At 44.6% G+C, this 20,195-nt stretch overlaps 2 protein-coding genes across 10 annotated transcripts in view; one reads left to right on the top strand and one right to left on the bottom strand.

Moving 5' to 3' along the window:
- The window catches only part of PLEKHA7 (pleckstrin homology domain containing A7), a 142,105-nt gene extending 137,208 nt beyond the window's left edge, over positions 1 to 4,897 (bottom strand). For all 7 annotated transcript variants that reach the window (XM_077761136.1, XM_077761138.1, XM_077761147.1 and 4 more), the window contains exon 1: positions 4,814 to 4,897. In XM_077761136.1, coding sequence (XP_077617262.1) covers positions 4,814 to 4,896 — 83 coding nt within the window. In that variant the 5' untranslated portion in view covers position 4,897. The remainder of the gene's footprint in view (positions 1 to 4,813) is intronic.
- LOC144229157 (uncharacterized) lies at positions 4,863 to 19,898 on the top strand. Of its 3 annotated transcripts, XR_013334368.1 has the most exons (4): positions 5,097 to 5,187; positions 7,488 to 7,540; positions 14,118 to 14,150; positions 19,262 to 19,898. XR_013334368.1 is itself a non-coding variant. In XM_077761148.1 (2 exons), exons 1-2 carry the CDS (start codon positions 4,863 to 4,865, stop codon positions 19,318 to 19,320), a joined length of 384 nt encoding a protein of 127 aa, XP_077617274.1. In that variant the 3' UTR covers positions 19,321 to 19,898. The 3 variants fall into 3 exon arrangements, 1 of the variants encoding a protein (XP_077617274.1); XR_013334367.1 differs by lacking the exon at positions 7,488 to 7,540 and having other exon boundaries at positions 5,100 to 5,187; XM_077761148.1 differs by lacking the exons at positions 7,488 to 7,540; positions 14,118 to 14,150 and having other exon boundaries at positions 4,863 to 5,187.
- Positions 19,899 to 20,195: the final 297 nt, after the last annotated feature.

The following is a 20,195-nucleotide window of genomic DNA, read 5'->3' as shown; positions in this document are numbered from 1 at the left end:
CTTACAAATCTGGCTACCTGCCCTCAGGCAAGTCATTCCACTTTCCAGTAAAACAACAATACCTACTTTGACAACATCACCAGACTATTGTGGGAGCCAGGACACTCAAGTCCATACCACCAAAACCCTACCTCTGCTAACGAGAGCTCTAGAATCTCCTGAGCATGCCTGGAACTCCACCATTTGCTTTCTACTTTTCATTCCTAACCAGTCCTTAATTCCTTTATTTGTGTCATATCCTCATAAATGTTATTCTTGTCATAAAACGAGAGATAACCCACAAAGCGACAGCCTTTTCCTTATCCTATAAATGGGCTACAAAACAAATGAGGATGAATTCGAGGCTGTGATCATAACTCTGTTAATGAGTACCACCCATGTTGGAAACACCACCAGCCGTGAGCCCTTATTTTCACAGGGTGTTTCTTGCTTTCTATTTTTCCGAACACATTTAAAACTTCAAACTTGAGCGCTCACTAGCAGATACAGTTTGGAGCAGCAGGAAGGAGGCAAAACAGCTAACTAGAGCCATCAGAAAGAATGATGAGACCTTGAAAACTTTCAGTCTAATGTTTGGCTCTAAACCAAACATTTCTCTTGCCTAAAGTCAGATGAAACTAGCAACCCCTTTCTTTCTTTCTCCATAAATATTTGGCTTGTATATATGAATTACACTCCAGTCAGAAGGATTCTAAAACTCACCCTCAGCATCTAAGTGTTGCGCAGCATTGAGGCAAGCTAATGTACAATCTCTTTAACACACCTTGCATTATCACGGCTGATATCAGCTCTGATCCACCAGCAACCTCATTCTTAAACAGGACCATTTAGGTGAATGAGCACAAGAGGGTTATAGTCCCACACAGATGACACTTAAAAGTCACAGCCAAGAAGATGCTGTGTCTGTGAGCCCCACATAGCTTACGGATGAAGAACAAAGAGGACAAGAGAGGAACACCAAAAAACCAAACTGACCAATAAGGACTTCTTTTACTCATTTTACAAACATGTTGAGAACTACCCTAGGAAGTTAGAATAGGTCAATGGAAAAAAGGCAGAGTGCAAACATTTGCAGAAACTTTGGTTTATTCCTACTGCAGGCGACAGGTCTTCAGATACATGATCTCCAGAGGGGGTCAGATAGCCAACAATAATTACAATTCCTAACAGCTCAACTTCCTCATTAACTTCCTAATCGGTAATCAAATGCATCATATGTTGTTTTGAAAATTAAATGAGATAACACATGAAACCACTTAGAAGAGTGGTACAAAGTTATCAATTCTTTGCACACCACATCACAATTTTATATACATGATCCCATTGGATCATAAGAACTGTGTGAGGCAGGTTTCACTATTCTCATGGGACACTGGCTCAAAGAGATAAGAGGACTTGTCTAGAGTGACAGAGCTAAAAAGTGCCAGGTATCTGGTTGCTCTTTGGACTAACATTCCATAATCATGGCCGGCCCAGAGATGGCTGCTTTAGCAAGAGTCTGAACATGCCACCTTTCTAGTTCAACTGTGCTGTGTGCCTGAAGTCAGGGACTCACGGGTCTCCAAGGCCTCCTTGAATGACCTGAGGCTGGAAAACAGGTTTGATGTGAAGGTCAGAAGAAACTCTTCCAGAGCAGGTTTCACATCTGACCCTAGGAGCCCGGGTATGGCTTCTGGGGGAAGCAAAAAAAAAAAAAAAAAAAAAAAAAAAAAAAAAGGCATTTTTGACATTCGCATTTTCTACATAAAACTCTCTCAGCTGCTCCAAGGATCCTCCGGTTACCTTTAATTAATAATAAAAAATAATAGCTACCAATTAACAAGCACTGTATTAAATCCTTTACAAACATCTCATAATCCTTACAATTATCCTTGGGGGGCAGAGGGTATTAAAGAGAGGTATCCTTATCCCTCTTTAACAGGCAAGGAAATCAAACACCATCTGCCTCAATTAACCCTCATTCTTGCTCCCCTTGATCCTGGATACCCACAGGGCAGAGGCCTGGAATACTGGCCTCTTTTCAGAAACCGTATGAAACCTAGGGAGTATTTTGTACTTCTGCAAACCAAGACTGCAAAGGCTGCCAGGGTCTTCATTCTGTTTTTCCTCTTGATATTTTCCAACTCAGAACAAACCTTCAGGATACCTCTGTCTTAGCTTGGGTACTGTTTCCCTGCAGTCCATCCCAGGAAAAGGCTCCCTGCTACATACAACTGAGGCTGAGAATAGTCACAGCAACCATCAGCCCCAGTGCCTCCTTTAAGAGTGAAGGGAGAAGACACGCCTAGGGGCTGGCATACATAAACAAAATGGCTCTTTTCCCAGGTTGGAGAGGCAGTCAGGCCCCAGGACAGAGGCCTTAGCTACTGCTGAACTCACCACAACCTGTATCCAGCACAGACATTAGGAAAAGCACACAGAGGGGACTCTCTAAACCAGCCCTCTTCAGTCCTCTGAAACTACAACCTGTGAGGATCCTGGCTCCTGCCTACTAACCCCACAATCCCACAGCCCTTCTGATAACTGCCTCACTTTCCCCCACAACCCCTTGACCTCCCATTTACTTCACAGTGCCCTCAGGAACCGTATACCCACCTACTCTTTATGGCATCACCTTGAGTAGCTTCCCCAGGCAGTGGCCTGGCCATTATCAATGAATATTCAGCCATGACCAGCAGGCTGCAAGGCGAGCAGACATTAGATGGCAGCCATGGGCAGGCCTCCCATGATAGAAAAAACGTGCTCCTAATCAGGGCCATCTCCAAACCCTCAACTTGCAGAGTACCAGCAGATCAGCAGCAGATCGGGGCACTGCTGGAGAAGGCGGCACTCTGAAAGCATGTATGTTGGGGGAGGAGTGCCACTGAGTATACGTAGGCTAGTGGAAGGAAACATGGCACGGACTCCCCAACGACCCAGGTAGCAGGGTCAGCAGCCTCTCTGAAAGGATGCAATGAGATGGTGACTATGTGTCCCTGGGCAGCCATCAAAACAGTCCAGCCCTAGAGACCAGAGCCAGGAGCAAGGTGAATCCAGCAAGCCAAGTCACTCACGTAGGGGACAGAAAAATGAAGGGAGAGATGTGGGCTACTGCAGCAGAATGTCTCTGACACCATGCACAGCCCACAACCAGAGCTAAAATCTCCCTCCCTGCACTCCATACCCCCAATAAACCCACCTCCCTTTACACAATTTCTACTCCCCTAGGGCAATCCCCCTCCCCACACCTAGCCCCAGAGGCCCGGCCCCTCTTGTACTCCCAAGACTGTCAACTTCCAAGACATGCTCATCTTCCACTCACACTAACTCTACAGATTTGTCAACCCTTCAGCTTACAAGGATGAGTACTCTATCCTCAGCTGACAAGAAAAACAGTTTCTCAGGTCTCTAAAGCACCATGCTGCCAGGAGGGCTGAGTTTGGTGACTCTCCACAGGCTCCAGCTGGGGCAAAATCTCCTCAGGCCTGCCTCCAACTGGTCCCCTCCAGCCCAACTCCCAGAACCAAGCCCCAACCACAGCCTTTGATTTAAACCTGGATTCTTCCATTCCCACTCAATAGGGGCACACCTGAAATGCCCAGCACACACAGAGCACATCTCATGAGACTACCAGCTTTAGAATCCACCCTTCCCCAGCCAAGGGGGAGGGAAACTGAAACCATCTGAGGGAGGAAGCGCACTCTGCCCTCAGCTCTTCCCCACCTTGACCTCCTCTTTCCAGTAGGCACTGAGGGCACTGGGCCAGATAACAACCTGGCAAACCCTTTTGCCTTGGCCGACAGTCCTACAGACCCGGGACCTGAAAACAGACCCAGAGGTACTTGTTGATCAGGTGCGGATATTTGCAGGTACTGGGGCTGTGGTAGGGCAACCCTTTCTAGAAGGCTTCAGATGGCCAGCAGAGGACCCAGGTCTCACACACCTGGCCTGGAAGCTTCATCAGGAAGCTGCGCTGGGACACGGGTGGGAGGGTGATTGCTTTCATAAAGCAAAGGAGGAAAGGTACGGCTGGTTCAAAAGTAGATAAAAACGGAGAGCTGCTCCCTCTCTGCCCTCCTGAGGTGTGTGTGTGGGGGGGGGGGAGGTGACTGTGCTGTCCCACAGACATTGGCTCCCTTCCGCAGAGCACCGGTCACTAGGGGAACACCCACATCCTCCTCAGGAAACTGGCTGCAATACCTTGGGCTTAAACCTTGAGTGCCAATGCCAAAAAAGGGAAAGAAAAACCTGCAACCCACCAATCTCATCTCCAGATTCCCTCTCTCCAGCTAGACACATTAATAATTAACTTGCCTACCCGGGAGCTCGCCCGCGTTGCCATAAAAGATGAGTAATGGCACCGGAGCCCCGGCCCCATGCCCGCAAGCTTCTGGGCTCAGGGCTGGGACGGATGCTTGTAACAAAGCCTCCGCATTCCTCTGGGAAGGTGTGTCTGAAACCAGACCTGTCAAACGGCGAGAAGCTGCCCCCCTTACCTCCCCCTTAGCTGGCTCCCAGCAGGAAGGGGGGGGGAGTACATAAGGGGAGGAGAGATCGCCTCTGCCCAGTCTTCCTCCCCGCCCCCCCATCAGTGCCCCCCACCACAGCTGATTTCAAGAAGCAGAGCGGTCTGGTGAGACCTAATCCTGTTACATGAACGCAGGCTGTACTTGGAGACCCAATTCTCAAAACAACAAGGCAGCTCCCTCGGCGCCCCTAGCCCGGCGCCCGCCCCACGAATTCTCTCGCTGAAACTCCCGCGGNCCACCCCCCACCCGGCCCCTGCTCCCTGCTGGCCCGCAGCCCCCCGAAAGTTAACAGCGCGCGGACACACCTGCAGGCCCCCCGTGGCGGTCCCCGCCAGCCCCCCAGGGCGGCGGGGCATGCGTCCCCGGCAGGACAGCGCCGCCGCTCCATGCGCCCGCTCCTGGAGCCCAGGCCGGCCACCGGTCAGCAGCGCTGGGCGGCGGAGCGCGCTGTGGCCTCAGCGCGCCCGCGGTGCATCGCGCGCCCTCCTCGTCCTCGCCTGGGCCTTCCCTAAGAGCCCACACCCACTTGACATCAGCGCGGATCAAAGCACGTGGCGCAGCGCCAGACGGCGGACCCCAGCGGTCCAGAGCTCGCCCGGAGTGCCGCCGCGCCGCCAGGACGGCGCGTCCGAGCGCGGCACATTCCTCTCCTTGCAGAGGATGCTGCAAGCTGGAGTGGGTAAGGAGACGGGGGAGGGGGAGGGAAACCGGCAGAGGGGGCAGGACCTGCCGCCTAACAGCGGCGCTGCACTGGCGCCCAGCCAGCTACCAGCAGACCTTACAGCAGTTGCTGCAAGTGTCCATTGACTGTGAAGACTAGGCTGCAGGTGACCCGGGTTGCTGTTTTCTCCCTACCAAGGAGAGCCCTGACCTTGAATTCTCTTCCCCAGAATGAATCAAGGAGGCTCCTCTCCAACCACCCCTACTAAATTGCTGGGGCTGATTCTGACAAGCCAGGAAAGAATGCTTGGTTGGATTAGGTTGCTGACCCCATCACCCAGGAAGCCACCATGGGGCACCCAGCAAATCAGATCATACCCTCTGGCTCGTCTCTATATAGCAGCCTAAAAAGGAGTCTCCTTTCTTTCCTTTCAACGCCCTTGGCAATGAGGGACAGCTCTCTTGATTCTGCAGGCAATCAGAAACAGCACCGCCCAGCAGCCACACACACTTCCAATTCACTCATTAACATCCATCTAGAGAGTCAAACATCCAAGCATTTATTAATGCTTAGGCCAGGAGCAACAGAAGATAAACAACATTCCTACATACATGGAACATATAGTCTAGTCAGGGAGAGAGATATTAAATACAGTGCAAAGTATAATTGTGACAAATGTGTTAAAGGTAAGACATTCTATAAGAATGCACACAGGAACCCTAAACTATCTTGGCAGTCAGGAAAGACTTCCCTGAGGAAGTGACATTCAAGATGCTGAGGCATGAAGAGAAGTTAGAAGTTATCCAAGGGGAAGGAATGTTCAGGCAAACACCCTGGTTATTAAAGTGCAAGCTCCCTCCTTTCACAGGTAGAAATGTTCAAGCAGAAGTGAACTGCCATCCCAGAGACACCTGGGTCTTTGTCCAGGAGGGGTATGGGGCAGCTCACAGGCTCTGGAAGAAAGCCTGGCCATCTATCCAAAAGGGATGTTATGTCTGCTTTTCATCTCCTGAACCATGATGTCCCACCTCAACAGAAGAGCTCTGAACAGGCAGCCGGGAACCTTTACTTCTGGCTTCAATTCTATCATCAATTTGCTGTGTGGCAAATTACAGAAATCCTAGCTTCTACTCTTCTAGTTTCACTTTCTCTAAGATGAGGTATTGGATTAGGACAGTATTTTTCCATTTATTTTTTTTTTAAAACCATACTCCATTTTAGATACACAAATATCATTCCTGTCTTGTAGTGTCTATAATGACAAGACATCACATCATTTCCAAATCAAAAATTACAATATTAAATATGCTTTTAAAACTACATATGCCCTTTAAATATTAATATTCTATCTTTAGATATCTGCTGAAGACCTGGTAGCAGTAGTAAAGAAATGGTCTCCAAGCTCACCCCTTTCCTGTTATCTGTCCCTGTCCCTTCCACATAGACCTGGCCACCAGCACTTATCATCTCTAGCCTCATTCCTTCCAGGGTAAATTGACCACACAATGAAGAGAAGCCCTGGGTCATCCAAAAGGAAAACAAAACGAAACATATCAAGAAAACAAAGGCAGGCTATGTAAAACTCTCTTGAATGTTAATTTCCAATAATGCTGGGAAATAGACACTTTGATAGAAGCATACAATGTTCCTGGGGACAATTTAGCAATATGAACTAAAAGACTTAAAAATGTTCTTCCTTTGAACCATCAATTCCACAGCTAAGAATTTATCCTCAAGACATTATTATGAATGAACACAAAGATTTATCCANCTCTGACCCTCCCCTGCTCTCTCTCTCCTAGAAATAAATAAAAATATATATATATAAAAAAAAAAGAACAGCAAGTAATTGGAAATAAACTAAATGTACAATAAGACTGGTTAATAAATATCTTTACAATTGAATATACATATGCAACTTCATGCAACTTTAGAAAAGATACAGAGAGGGGCAGTTGGGTGGCAGTTAAGCACCCACCTCTTGATTTTGGCTCAAGTCATGACCCCACAGTTTGTGAAATGGAGCTGTGTTGGACTTTGCACTGAGCGTGGAACCTGCTTAGGAGTCTCTCTCTTCCGCTCTCTTTCTGCCCCTCCCCCACACACATGTGCACACATGCATGCTCTCACTCAAAATAATTAAACTTAAAATAAATAAAAATAACAGAATATTTACTGTAAAATTAAACAAAACAAAGGTTACAAAACAAATGATCCAACTGTATGTGCACAGGCATGTGCATTTTGGGGCAGCGGTGGAGGTTATAGGTATCTAAGGTGGCATTCACTGTGTTCGTTTTTCTTACCTGTTGACTCAGAACCTACTCCCTGGAGCAAAACGTGATGTGACTATGGCATGTCATCCTCACAGGTAAATCTATTAACCCATAACTTACAAAAGCTTAATATTAAAACAGAATGAAATGAGGCAGGTAGGAACACAATTCAGTTCTCCGCAACCATCCACTCATCATCAGGGATTTGATAGTAAAATTAAATAGACTAGTTTTTTTCCCCCAGACTTTTAATTTCATATAGATTTTTCAGTTGTCCTTTCCTTGAGTCTAGTTCAGTGGTTTCCAAACTTTGGAGTGCGTAAAAACTGCTGTCCATGGTGGTTTAGAGTAATTTTGACTTTATGAGACTTTTTTCCCCTTATACTCTGAGTTTACAACCTAAGCACTCTCTGAAAGAAAGAAGATGACCAAAAGGATATTTACCAAAATATTAACCATGTTGGAATTTCAATCGATTTTTATTTCCTTCCTTGGAATTTTGTTTTCCAAGTTGTCTGACAAGAAACATATTTTTAATCAGAAATAAAATGGTTCTTGAAAATAAGTAGGTTAAAAGTGCTCCAAAGCATAAAAAGAAACCATGCCTGGACTTTAAGAGGGTGACTCTGACCATGCCCTTCATATCCCTCCCCTCTGTAAGCTCTGATACTGCCCCAGTTGGTGCCCCAACACTCAAGGACAGACAGTACATGGTCGCTAGGATACCATGCAGGAAAACCTGGCAAGAAGATTATTTTTACATTTACCTCCTAGGCTGTGCTTATAATGATGCTTAGAAGCTTAGACTAAAGGGTCCAAAATGAAGCAGCCATGACCATCCACTAATGGAGCTGTCCTCTACCCCTGATACTCTCTACCAAATAAATAAGCCAAGAACATGTAAGGCACATACCCTTTGTCTTCAGGACTAAAAACTGTTCAGTCTGCTTTTCACAGACCTAGTGATGCCACCAAGCACACTGGTAAGGACCAGTAGTAAAAGAACAAGCCATAAATCAGACTGGGTTTAGTCAGTAACTAGTTGGGTGATCTGTATCTCAGATTCTCCTCTGTTAAATAGCCTAATAAAGGCTCTACTTTTCTTTCCAGGAGGTGGGTATAAAAGCATTAGGACAAAGTGAACAGCAGCACCTCAGTGTACGATATTATTATTTATGAAAGTATATGCTGGGACTTTGTGGGGGAGAAGTGAGTTGGCTAGCTGTGAGTCCTTTGACACAAGGCTGGTAAACTTCAACTGGTCTCACCATTCAAGCTTTCTGAGAAGCTGGGGCACATACACTGGATGTGGGAGTGGAAGCGGATAAGACAACAGTGCTGACTTCTCCTAGGGCACAACTCAGGAACTCTGAAGTCAAGGACAGAAGGCAGGTGGTACCCCAGGTTTCTCAAGAAAACAATGGGCAAAAACCACCAGGGCAAGATCTAAAGATGAGGGATGCTTGTGTTATTTGGCCACTTAAATTCAATAATCACTTAATCCTCTACCAGGCATTGTAACTACTCTCCATCTCTGCTCAAAATAAAACACATGACTTCCAAGCCAGAGAGAGCTGCCATTAGGTTACATTTTAAATCCACCTAGAGTCTAATAAAGCTAATTTTACTGTTATGGTGTCTATTAAACACGGGGCCTTTGTTTAGAGAGTGAACAGAGGGGATGAAAGCAAAGACAACAAGGACTAGGAATTTTGATCATTCCAGAATTGTTTCTGGGAAGGAATAAGAACAAACCCGATTTTTAAAAATACCTCTAATAGGGACAAATGTATCAGAAGGTCCATTATTGTACAACCATCTAGCCCTCTTGAGAACAGACCAGCCCCCCACAGCCAGGTAACAGCTTAGGGACAGAAACAAGGCACTCTACTTCATCTAAGTGGGAAATATTGAACATACTGACCCAGGAAGCCAACTTGGACCTGGGACTTGAAGTCTAAGGAACATTAAGATGGGAGAAAAAAGCCTGCTTGCTCCATGATCAGAGACCAAAGCCACCCAAATGAGTTTTGATAAAATGACTAAACATNTAGATTTTTTTTAAATCAAGAAAGCCAAATCACAAAACAGCTAATTAGCTAGAACACATGTTTATGACCAGTGATCTTCATACATCCATTTTAATCAGAAAAACCCCCAAGTGATTGTTTTTTAAAAAGCAGATTCCTGGGGTGCCTGGGTAGCTCAGCTGGTGAAGCATCCGACTTCAGCTCAGGTCATGATCTTGCACTCTGTGGGTTTGAGCCCTACATCGGGCTCTCTGCTGACAGCTCAGTGTTGAGCCTGCTTCAGATTCTGTCTCTGTCTCCCCCACTCATGCTTGCGCACTCTCTCTCTCTCAAAATAAACATTAAAAAAAAAAAAAAAGATTCCAGTGGCCAACCCCTAGAGAATCTTATGACAAAAGTCTACGGAGCCCAGGAATCTGCAAGCACTTGGGTGATAAGGCAGTGTGCAGTCTGGAGCTCATTCTTGGAGATATTTGATGTAAAAGGCCTGGAGGGCCTAACACACCTGTCCCCCTTGACTTTTAGCAGGCATCACCCAAGTAGGCTGGAATCAATTCAAAACAGAATCTGAATGAATCCAATTAATACCTCTTGTCAAACTTCAACAAAATTACAACAAAACTAGGGCATGATAAAGAATGCCAGGGGTGCCTGGGTGGCTCAGCCGGTTGAGCATCCGACTTCGGCTCAGGTCATGATCTCACGGCTAGTGGGTTCGAGCCCCGCGTCGGACTCTGTGCTCATAGCTCAGAGCCTGGAGCCTGCTTTGGATTCTGTGTCTCCCTCTCTCTCTGACCCTCCCCTGTTCACGCTGTCTCTTTCTCTCTCTCAGAANAAAAAAAAAAAAAAAAAGAATGCCAAACGGGGAAATACACAGAAGCACTTTAGCACATAAGAGACGCTCTAAAACTGTTATCTTTTATTTATTTATTTTAGAGAAAGAGAGAATGCAAGTAGGGAAGAGGGGCAGAGGGGAAGAGAAAGAGAGAATCCTAAGCAGGCTCCACACTCAGCACGGAGTCCAAGCTCGTGCTCGATCTCGATTGATCCCCTGATTGAGCCCCACCTTGAGCTCGGTGCTGACAGTGTGGAGATTGCTTGGGATTTTCTATCTCCCTTTCTCTCTGGCCCTCTTCTGCTTGTGCTCTCTCTCCCACAATAAATAAACTTAAAAAAAAAGGATGAGGATAGTATACTTTTGATATCTGTCTAATCTCACCTTGTACTCATCAGCCAGGTATGAACCCTCTGAATTCACTAGTGTTAAAACCTAAAAACTCCAAGGACTCAGCCAGATCTCATTTAAAATCTAGGCTCACCCACATACCAATTAGGTGTCCTCGGATACACTTGGTCTTCCCTAAGTGACTATTTCTTCAACCCTAAAATGGGATTTAAAATACCCACCCCCACAGTGTTGTTATGAGGATGAAATAACAGAATTGTGTAAGTGGGACATAGTAGGTACTAAATAAATAATGGCTATCAACATTCAATGGCTAAACATTTATTAGGGCCTTTTACACCTCAGCATTAGTAGGCACAGAAGACACAGTAGTAAGTGAAGTAAAATGGGGGCTCAGGGTATACATCAGTAAAAGGCCTAAGATGTGTCACTCAAACTAAGATCTAGAGGAAGAGTATTCCAGGCACAAGAGCAGGTGGGAACAAACCAAGTACATTCCTGGGATGGAGGAAGGACAATGAGGCTAGAAGTCAGTGACCAGTGGGAAGGACAGTAAGAGGGAAGCTGAAGAGTGAGATAGCAAAAGTTATGGAGGGCCATGTCATACCTGGTAGGAATTTGGATTCTCTTCTAGATGCAATAGGAAGCCATGGAAGGGGTTAAAAGAAAAGACTGTGCCATGGAAGAGGCATGATCTAATTTCCTTTCTAAAAAGACTTCTGTAGGGGAGCCTCAGTGGCTCAGTCAGTTAAGCATCTGACTCTGATCTCAGCTGAGGTCTTGATCTCAGGGTGGTGAGTTCAAGCCCTACACTGGGCTCCATGCTCAGCTTTAAAAAAATTTTTAATTAAAAAAAAAAGACTTCTGTAGCATTTATATGGAGAATGGCCTGAGAATTGGGAACAATAAATAAAAACCTAATTATTTCCTTAGAGTTTAAACTATGTGCTCTGAACTGTCCAAAGAACTTTATATGTATAATATTTAATCCTCATGGAAACTTGCAATGTGAGTAAAATTATTCTCCCAATTTTAGAGATGACAATATATAGTCATAATATATTAGGTGACTTGCCCATCCCAGTAAGTAGAGGATCCAATACACAAACCCAGATGGTCTGACTGCAATGCCACTCCAAAGCCTTGAAAAGAAGTGGGGGAAACCAGAGAGACTAGGTAAAAACACCACTGGAGGAGTACAGGCAAGAGAGAGAAGGCTGGCAAGACTACGTCATCAATGCTGAGGGAGTTTCCGCTGTGCAAAATGTCTCAGTGGCAGTAGCCAATTCCACTACTGACAGGATTTATGACAGAGGTGAAGGAAAGAGACAAGCAAAGCTGACTCCTTTGGTTTGAGCAACAGAGTGGATACCAGTGCCAATTTCCTGAGATGATTAAGCCTGGGAGAAGAACAAATCCAAAGTCGGGGGGGTGGGGGGTGGGGAGAGGCATTAAAATGAACCAAGAACTCTGTTTTGGATACATAAGATCTGAGGAGTCTATTAGATGTCCAAATGGAGAAGTCCATACAGCAGTAAATTGTGGTTTTATCTCCACTTGGGAATCTCATCATCACGTGACTCCTTAGTGTCTGTGTTGGTGAAGATGGGGGAAGAGGGCTCTCCCAGCTACAGACCTTTCTGGTTGGTTGTAACAAGCCAGGGCAGAGCCTTTTGTCAACACAGGCTTACAACTTGCTCTGAGGCTGAAAGCACCCTGTGAAGCCCACCCTCTGTAGTCCAGGGAAGTCTGCATCTCAGCTCCATTCTCTGAGCCAGCTTCCTGGGAACCAGATCTCTGAGAGGCAACACAGAGCCTGGAGGTCCAGGAGGAGAGGCTGGAAATAGGAACCGTGGAAGGAAGATTATTGGGCATCCTGCTGGCTTGTGAGAAGGGGACTTCTGAACCCCTCTCTTCCACTTCAACATTTTTTCAGTCCTCCTATCATTGAAGCCCATCCGGGTGTGAATCCCTGGAACTGCTCATAAGGGCCTGAGTGTGATGATAATGAAAGGGTTTCCAAAATAAGCCTCCCACTTTCAGGCTTCCAAATCCCCGGCTGGCATCCAGACTAGAGCATTCCCAGAAAAATAGCAATCTTGCTTGATAAAATACCTTCAGTATTGACACCTCCTTGGCTCAGAGGAAATGGGTGTATGCTAGGGGTCAGGTAGAGGTTGGAAGAAAGAAAAAAAATGGCAATTTTTAAAGTTCAGCTGAAATGTCAGGAACACGAAGCAGCTCATGTTTACACAGAGCTTTCCAAAACTGAGACCAGCTTCCAAGTAGCTTTTAAAAAATGGCTACATCAACTTGTCCAATGAAATGGCTTTTTAGTTTAACAGAAATAGACCTGGGCTGCCCTCATTCTCCTTGTATCCTTAGGCTTAATCTCCTAACATAATTTATACTCAACTCTGGTTGGTGCTTATTATTTTTTATTTATATTTTATCCCTTTCTCATAAGCTGCCTCAAACCCACTGTGGAAGAGGATAAAGCAATAGATGAATAGACAAATAGTGCAGTCTTGACCATCCTGGATTTAAACTTACAGAACCACATAATCAATAAAGGCTGTTTATCGTGGATATTAATTAGAGGTTAGAGGGAGAAAATACCCAAATTAGTATGTAAAAAACTTTAACATTCTGATCTCCTTACATTAAAAAAACAGTCTGATAATAATTAACACCTGTATTTTGCATATTTTTCTGTTCCTCATTGTCTAAACAATAATTTAAATCTTATGTCCTACATAGGTACGGATGATTTTGTGGCTCTTACCATTCAAACTGGGAACAATAGGGTGCCAGGTCAATAACCAAGATGCTTCTTCTGCAAAAGAAATTGTCAAAGCCACTGAAGGAGATTGGAATAAGACTCAACCTAAATCTATCCATAAACAAAGCTGGAATGTCAGTCCTTTCCTGGCATTGGGAGGTAAAAGCATGACAATGCCTACTGCTATTCTCTGGTGTCCTCCTAAGTGCAGAAACAAGCTTAAGAATATGAAATAGCCAGCAGCCTGGGAACACAACTTTGGAGACATAAAAATTATTAGGTTTTCTAAATCACTGACATGAGCCAAAATCCTTACTGAGACTAGTGGGCCAAAGATAGAACCAAAAGCCTCATCACACGTACAAACATCCCCTTAAATGCCTTCTTCATGAACACTCTAACATAAACCTGAATGTAGCAATTATTCAGATCCCCATGTGCAGGCAGCAAATGTTTCTGAGGAGGCTCATTCTCAAGGGAGCAAAGGAAAAGTGGTATTTTTGACTAACATTTTTATCACCAGAAGTTGCTGGAACCAGTGTCTTGGCACTCTAGAGCTCACAGTGATGACAGATGCTTATAATGTTCACCCTGAGGACTTGCAACCTTGTGGAAGAACAGACAGATCAAATTATTCCTTGTTGTAGTTTGAAATGTGCTTTATTCCCTTCTAGGTTTTTGAAGACTGACACTCCATGCAGAACACGGTAGGTGGCAACACTGAGCCATGAGACTATTCCATTTGGCAACCTTGAACAGAGAAAGTTTAATGTAATAATGAACTCCATTCTAAAAATTAGGTCTCTATTATGTGGGGGGAGGGGGGGATGGGCATGGAGGAGGACACTTGTGGGGATGAGCACTGAGTGTTATGTGGAAACTAATTTGACAATAAACTATTAAAAAAAATTAAAAAATAAAAATTAGGTCTCTATTAAAATAATGGCAACAGGCACAAAGTCATTAAAAATACATGCCTGACAAATCTGTTATCAAAAGCACCATAAAATGTACTTTCCTGGCATGCTGTCATTTCTCACCTGCACTCTACCCATCACTGGGCAAATCCAATTATTCCTTGAGACAACCCAACTGTGCATCTCTTCTCCTCTTCTCCCTGGTGACTTTTATAAAAATAATATTCAACTTTAATGCTCCTGCACTTCAGGGGACTATGTGACAAGTGCAATATAAACATATTCTCTGTGTGCAAAAACCAGGGAAAATGAGATCTGAGACTGCCTTTGCCAACCCCAGGTGTAGGCCTTCCTTCCCCAAACTCAAGAGAGACTGGAATGTAACAGCTGTTAGAAAGCAGCAATGGCCTGTGCCAGAAATACTCTAGCTGCACAGCTCTAATTGCCAAGAGATAAGAACCCATAACTCACACAGACACTTGTGGCTTATGCTCAGACACAGCAGACAGTAAGGAAAGAACATGCGCTCTGCAGTCAGACAGATCAACATTCTGACTTTAACCAGCTCTGCGACCTTGGACTAGCTGTTTCCCTCCCCAGAACCTCAGTTACCGTTGTATGGTAGGACTGACAGGAATGTGTGCCAAGTGCCTCCTACAGGGCTGGACTTCTAGCAAGTGTGCAACACACTGGTGCTGTTGTGATTAGCCACCCCCAAAAGGCACAGTGGAGTAAAATGAACTTGGGGGTGTCCTGGGTACCATGGTGGTCAAGCTCTCTGGACAAAAGATAGATTGCAACCTTGAAAGGGCCTCAGTTTTCTGTGAGAGCTACAAGGATCAGTCACATAAAACCCTGGCTGCTTTTGCCTTCTTCATTTGTTCAAACAAGTATTTACTAAGAGCTTACAGTGTGCCAGGATTATGCCAAGCACTGAGGACAATATGCCCCTGGCCTCTTGAGGCTTATAGTCTAATAAGATGACAAGCTTTCAAGATAAACACCTGAGGGGATGTAAACATACATCTGTGATGAGTACACAAAGGAGAGGTACATAGCCCCCTGTCATATGGCCACCTAAAATGAGGAAATTGGCCGAGTCTGAGGAGATGCAGGATGACGACGGGTTGGCAAAGACAAAGAAGTTGAAGAGGATCTCATTCTTTACACCCTCAGTGGGCTCTACATAAGATATTTAACTTAAGGGAATAAACTAAGAAACTCTTGGCTTCCTCTTAATGACCAGGATGCTTTTCCTTTCTTTTTTTTTTTAAATAGTTTATTGTCAAGTTGGTTTCCATATAACACCCAGTGCTCATCCCAAAAAGTGCCTTCCCCCATGCCCATCACCCTCCTTCCCCTCTCCCCCACCCCCATCAGCTCTCAGTTTGTTCTCAGCATTCAAGAGTCTCTCATGGTTTGCCTCCCTCCCTCTCCCCTACTATTTTTCCTCTTCTTCTCCCTCATGGTCCTCCGTTAGCTTCCTCCTAATCCACCTATATGTGCAAACATATGGTATCTGTCCTTCTCTGCCTGACTTATTTCACTCAGCATAACACCCTCTAGGTCCATCCATGTTGCTACAAACAGCCAGGTTTCATTCTTTCTCATTGCTATGCAGTATTCCATTGTATAAATATACCACATCTTCTTGATCCATTAGTCAGTTGATGGACACTTAGGCTCTTTCCATGATTTGGCTATTGTTGAAAGTGCTGCTATGAACACTGATGCTTTTCCTTTCTAACAGTAAAATCCAGGGGCCCTGGGTGGCTCAGTCGGTTAAGAGTCTGACTTTGGCTCAGGTCATGATCTCACGGTTTGTGGGTTCAAGCCCCATGTCGGGCTCTGTGCTGACAGCTAGCCCAGAGCCTGGAGCCTGTTTCAGATTCTGTGTCTCCCTATCAACACTGACCCTCCCCCTGCTCACACTGTCTCTCTCTCTCAGAAATAAATAAAGCATTTAAAAAAAAACTTTTAACATTAAAATCCAGAAAACCTACTGTCCCCTTTTTGTTTTGGGTGCCAGGAAGCTCTAAGTCAAATGTGAAGCTCAACAATAATACAAACCCTTAATGCATGACTATTCAGTAGTCATATTCTCCCTATCCTCCTTGGTTTGTCTTCTTCCACTTGCTTATATTTTCCCTCATCCTGATTTCAAATTCCTATTTCATTTTATCATCATATCTAGTGTTCATGGATCCTGGGTGGAAGGAAGCAGGATACAGAGATTTATTAATACTCTTTCTAAGGCTAAGGGGCTGAACTGGAAAGAATTAACAGAGTGCCCTTTATGTCCCTGCCTGGCATGTTACCCTAGAGGCAGAGAAAGACATGTGGCTTCGTCCACTTTTATACAAGCAGTGCGTTCCTTGTGATTGTGTGATCTCGCACAATGGTCCTTTTTCCCAGTGCCACTTTATCACGTTATATTTCTGCCCTAACAAGCAGCTTTCTTTTAGCTCTTTTTTCCCTGAAACCTTCACTGACCTATATTTATAGTGAACCTATACTCTGGATACTCCAGGACAGAGGAGCTCCCTTCTCTCCCCCTCCCCACTATTTATTTATTTTTATTTACAATTTTGTTTAATAAAGGAAGCTCATTAAATATATAGAGTAATTCCCTTTATGCCTCTGAAAGGCATGATGTATACAAACAAATCCCTCAACAGTCCATACCTCATGATTTTTAAATCAGAAAACAGTCATGGTTCTCTTGTGATGAATAAATGTTTATGTTGAAGGTTGATAACAGAATAGAGATGAGAAGAAGTGAGACAGGCTGTTACTGATTTTCAGTGTGTCACTGATCTGCACCATTAAAAAAAATAGAATGTTTTATGAGTAAAAGGTCCATTTTTTTGTAGAAAACTCCATTCCTCTTCCTGGGAAAATTAAATCTTTGTAAATGATAATTAGACATAATCCAAGAACCGCAAATTGAGAATCTGTTGTTATTGGGTCCTACCCACCCTTTATATGATAAAAACTCTGATCTTACTCAGGGAAAAAAAAAAAACCCATAAACACAATTTTGGACAGTCTGAGGGGATTCAAGGACTTCCTGAAAGTCCACCCATTAACTTCTTGAGTACCTTCCTTAAGAATAGAGCAAATAGGGGCACCTGGGTGGCTTAGTCGGTTAAGCGTCCAACTNCTCTCTCTCTCTCTCTCTCCTAAAAAAAAAATACTAAGGATGCTCAAGAAGACATGTGGCAAGAATGCTTGAAAAAATATATAAATATTAAAAATAATAGTTATATACAATGTCAAGAAGAGCTATGAAGGTTAACAAAAAATGAATATGAAATTATGTCTAATTTCACTTCAGGATGCTTGGGTGGCTCAATCAACTGAGTGTCTGACTCTTGATTTCAGCTCAGGTTATGATCTAATGGTTCAGGGACTTGAGCCCCGCACTGAGCTCTGCACCGACAGTGCGGAGTCTGCTTGATACTCTCTCTGTCTCTCTCTCCTTTTCCCTCTCTGCCCCTCCCTCACTCGCACTCTGTCTCTCTCAAAATAAATTAATTGAGAGATTCATGGGGTGTCTCGGTGGCTCAGCCAGTTAAGCAGCTGACTTGGTTTTAGCTCAGGGCATGATGTCACAGTTAGTGAGTTCAAGCCCCTCATGGGGCTCTGTGCTGGTGGCATGGAAACTGCTTAGGATTTTCTTGCTCTCCTTCTCTCTCTACCCCTTCCCACTTGTTCTCGCTCTCTCTCAAAGTAAATAAATAAAGTTGGGGCACATGGGTGGCTCAGCCAGTTGGGTGTCCAACCTTGGCTAAGGTCATGATCTCGTGGTCTGTAAGTTCGAGCTCCACATCAGGTTCTATGCTGACAGCTCAGAGCCTGGAGGCTGCTTTAGATTCTATGTCTCCCTGTCTCTGCAAGCCGCCCCCATGTTCTGCCTCAAAAATAAACGTAAGTTTTTTTTTCTTAAATGTTTATTTATTTTTGAGAGACAGAGTACAAGCAGGGGAGGGACAGAGAGTGAGGCAGACACAGAATCTCAAGCAGGCTCTGAGCTGTCAGCATGGAGCCTGACGCGGGGCTTGAACCCACAAATTGTGAGATCATGACCTGAGCTGAAGTCAGATGCTTAACCAACTGAGCCACCCAGGCTCCCCAAAACAATTAATAAAGAAATAAACTTTAAAAAAATAAAAAAATAAATTCATTTTAGTGGTTTTAAGTGTGCCAGTTTAAAGAAAAATAGTACATGGCTACTGCAAAAATGCACAAGAGGAACAAGAATGCATAAAGCTGGCAATACCCAAAGTTTTGGGAGCACTGCATAGGGTATACACCTAGGGGATGTAGGTTTAAAACCCTACAGATACAGTCTAAAAGTCATTATACAGGTGTCCAGCCCATAGAATGTACACCAAGAGTGAACCTTAATGTAAATTACAGACCTGGGATCATAATGACATGTGGCCTGTAGGCTCATCAATTGTAACAAATGTTCCATGCTGGTGGGAATGTTGATAAGGAGGGAGGCTGTGAGGATAATGAGGAAAGGAGTACGTATGGGAGTGTAAATTCTCACTTTTGCTGAGAACATAAAACTGCTCAAAAAATAAAATCTATTTTTTTTAAAATGTTTTATTTATTTCTAGGAGAGAGAGAGAGACAGCGTGAGCAGGGGAGGGTCAGAGAGAGAGGGAGTCACAGACTGAAACAGGCTCCAGGCTCTGAGCTGGCAGTCAGCACAGAGCCCGACGCGGGGCTCGAACCCACGAACCGCGAGATCATGACCCAAGCGAAAGTCGGACGCTTAACCGACTAAGCCACCCAGGCGCCCCTAAAATCTATTTTTTTAAAGTCTTTCCTCATAAAGCAGTTCATTCAAGGGCACTTTTTCCCCCTTTTCCTCTTCTCGTGTCCTCCAGATCAGCTGGCTTGGCAACACACATCCCCATGTCACTCTTACAAGCCAGAGGATTCCTAGTTTGCTGCAAAGATTATGAACGATGAAAGGCTGCCTGGCAGAGAAGACACGTGTGGGGGTGAGGGGATTTCCCTGATCTGCCTGAACAAGGTATCTGATGAGGGTGAGGCGACAAAGACCAGTTGCATTTCACTGACACCTGGGACCTGCTGAGACTCAGAAGTCGCCACAGGAAGTGAGTCAGAAACCCAGATTAGACAGTGATGCTGGGTTTGCCAAACCAAAGCCAGGGCCACCAGGACCTGGAGCAGAAGGACTGGGAAGAGCCACCAATCAGACTGTGTGGGTCTGTCTCCCCTTCACAAACAACCAGGACCTAAAGACAGACTCAGTGTCTGTCTCCCCTGCTGGGTTACAGCTTCTAAGAGAAGGACCACTTGTGTCTTCTCAGCCTGGCATCTCCAGAAGCTAGCACAGTGTCTGGCACATAGTAGGCCCTTTGAGGGAATGGAAGAACTTTTGGGAAGAAAGATCACATCTTTTCTCTTCCACCCTCTGGTGGCTAGCAGGTACTTTGTACTGGAAGATGCTCAGGAAATAGTTCTTTTAAAACCAAATAAACTGCCTGATATAACCAATATGTGTTTTATTTTGTTTTTTTAAAGATAATTATTGTGGAGGTTCCTCAAAAAGTTAACAATAGAACTCCCTATGAGCCAGCAATAGCNGAAAAAAAAAAGATAATTATCATTTTTTTTAAAAAAAGAGCAAATGAATCCAGCAAACAAATGCCTTTGTTTTTTCACTCCTTGTAGGTAAGTCTAGGGTGGCAAACAGATGGAGGAATGATTGAGACTAAAATTAAAAACTGGCTGGGGCTCCCCAGGGCTGGCCCAGTGGTCCAGACACAGGCATGTTTATCAAATGGCCACCTG

Source organism: Crocuta crocuta, unplaced genomic scaffold (assembly GCF_008692635.1).
Source record: "Crocuta crocuta isolate KB4526 unplaced genomic scaffold, BGI_CrCroc_1.0 scaffold233, whole genome shotgun sequence".
Classification (NCBI taxonomy): Eukaryota; Metazoa; Chordata; class Mammalia; order Carnivora; family Hyaenidae; genus Crocuta; species Crocuta crocuta.
The sequence above is the reverse complement of the archived record's forward strand: the minus strand, read 5'-3'. Positions and strand labels throughout refer to the sequence as shown.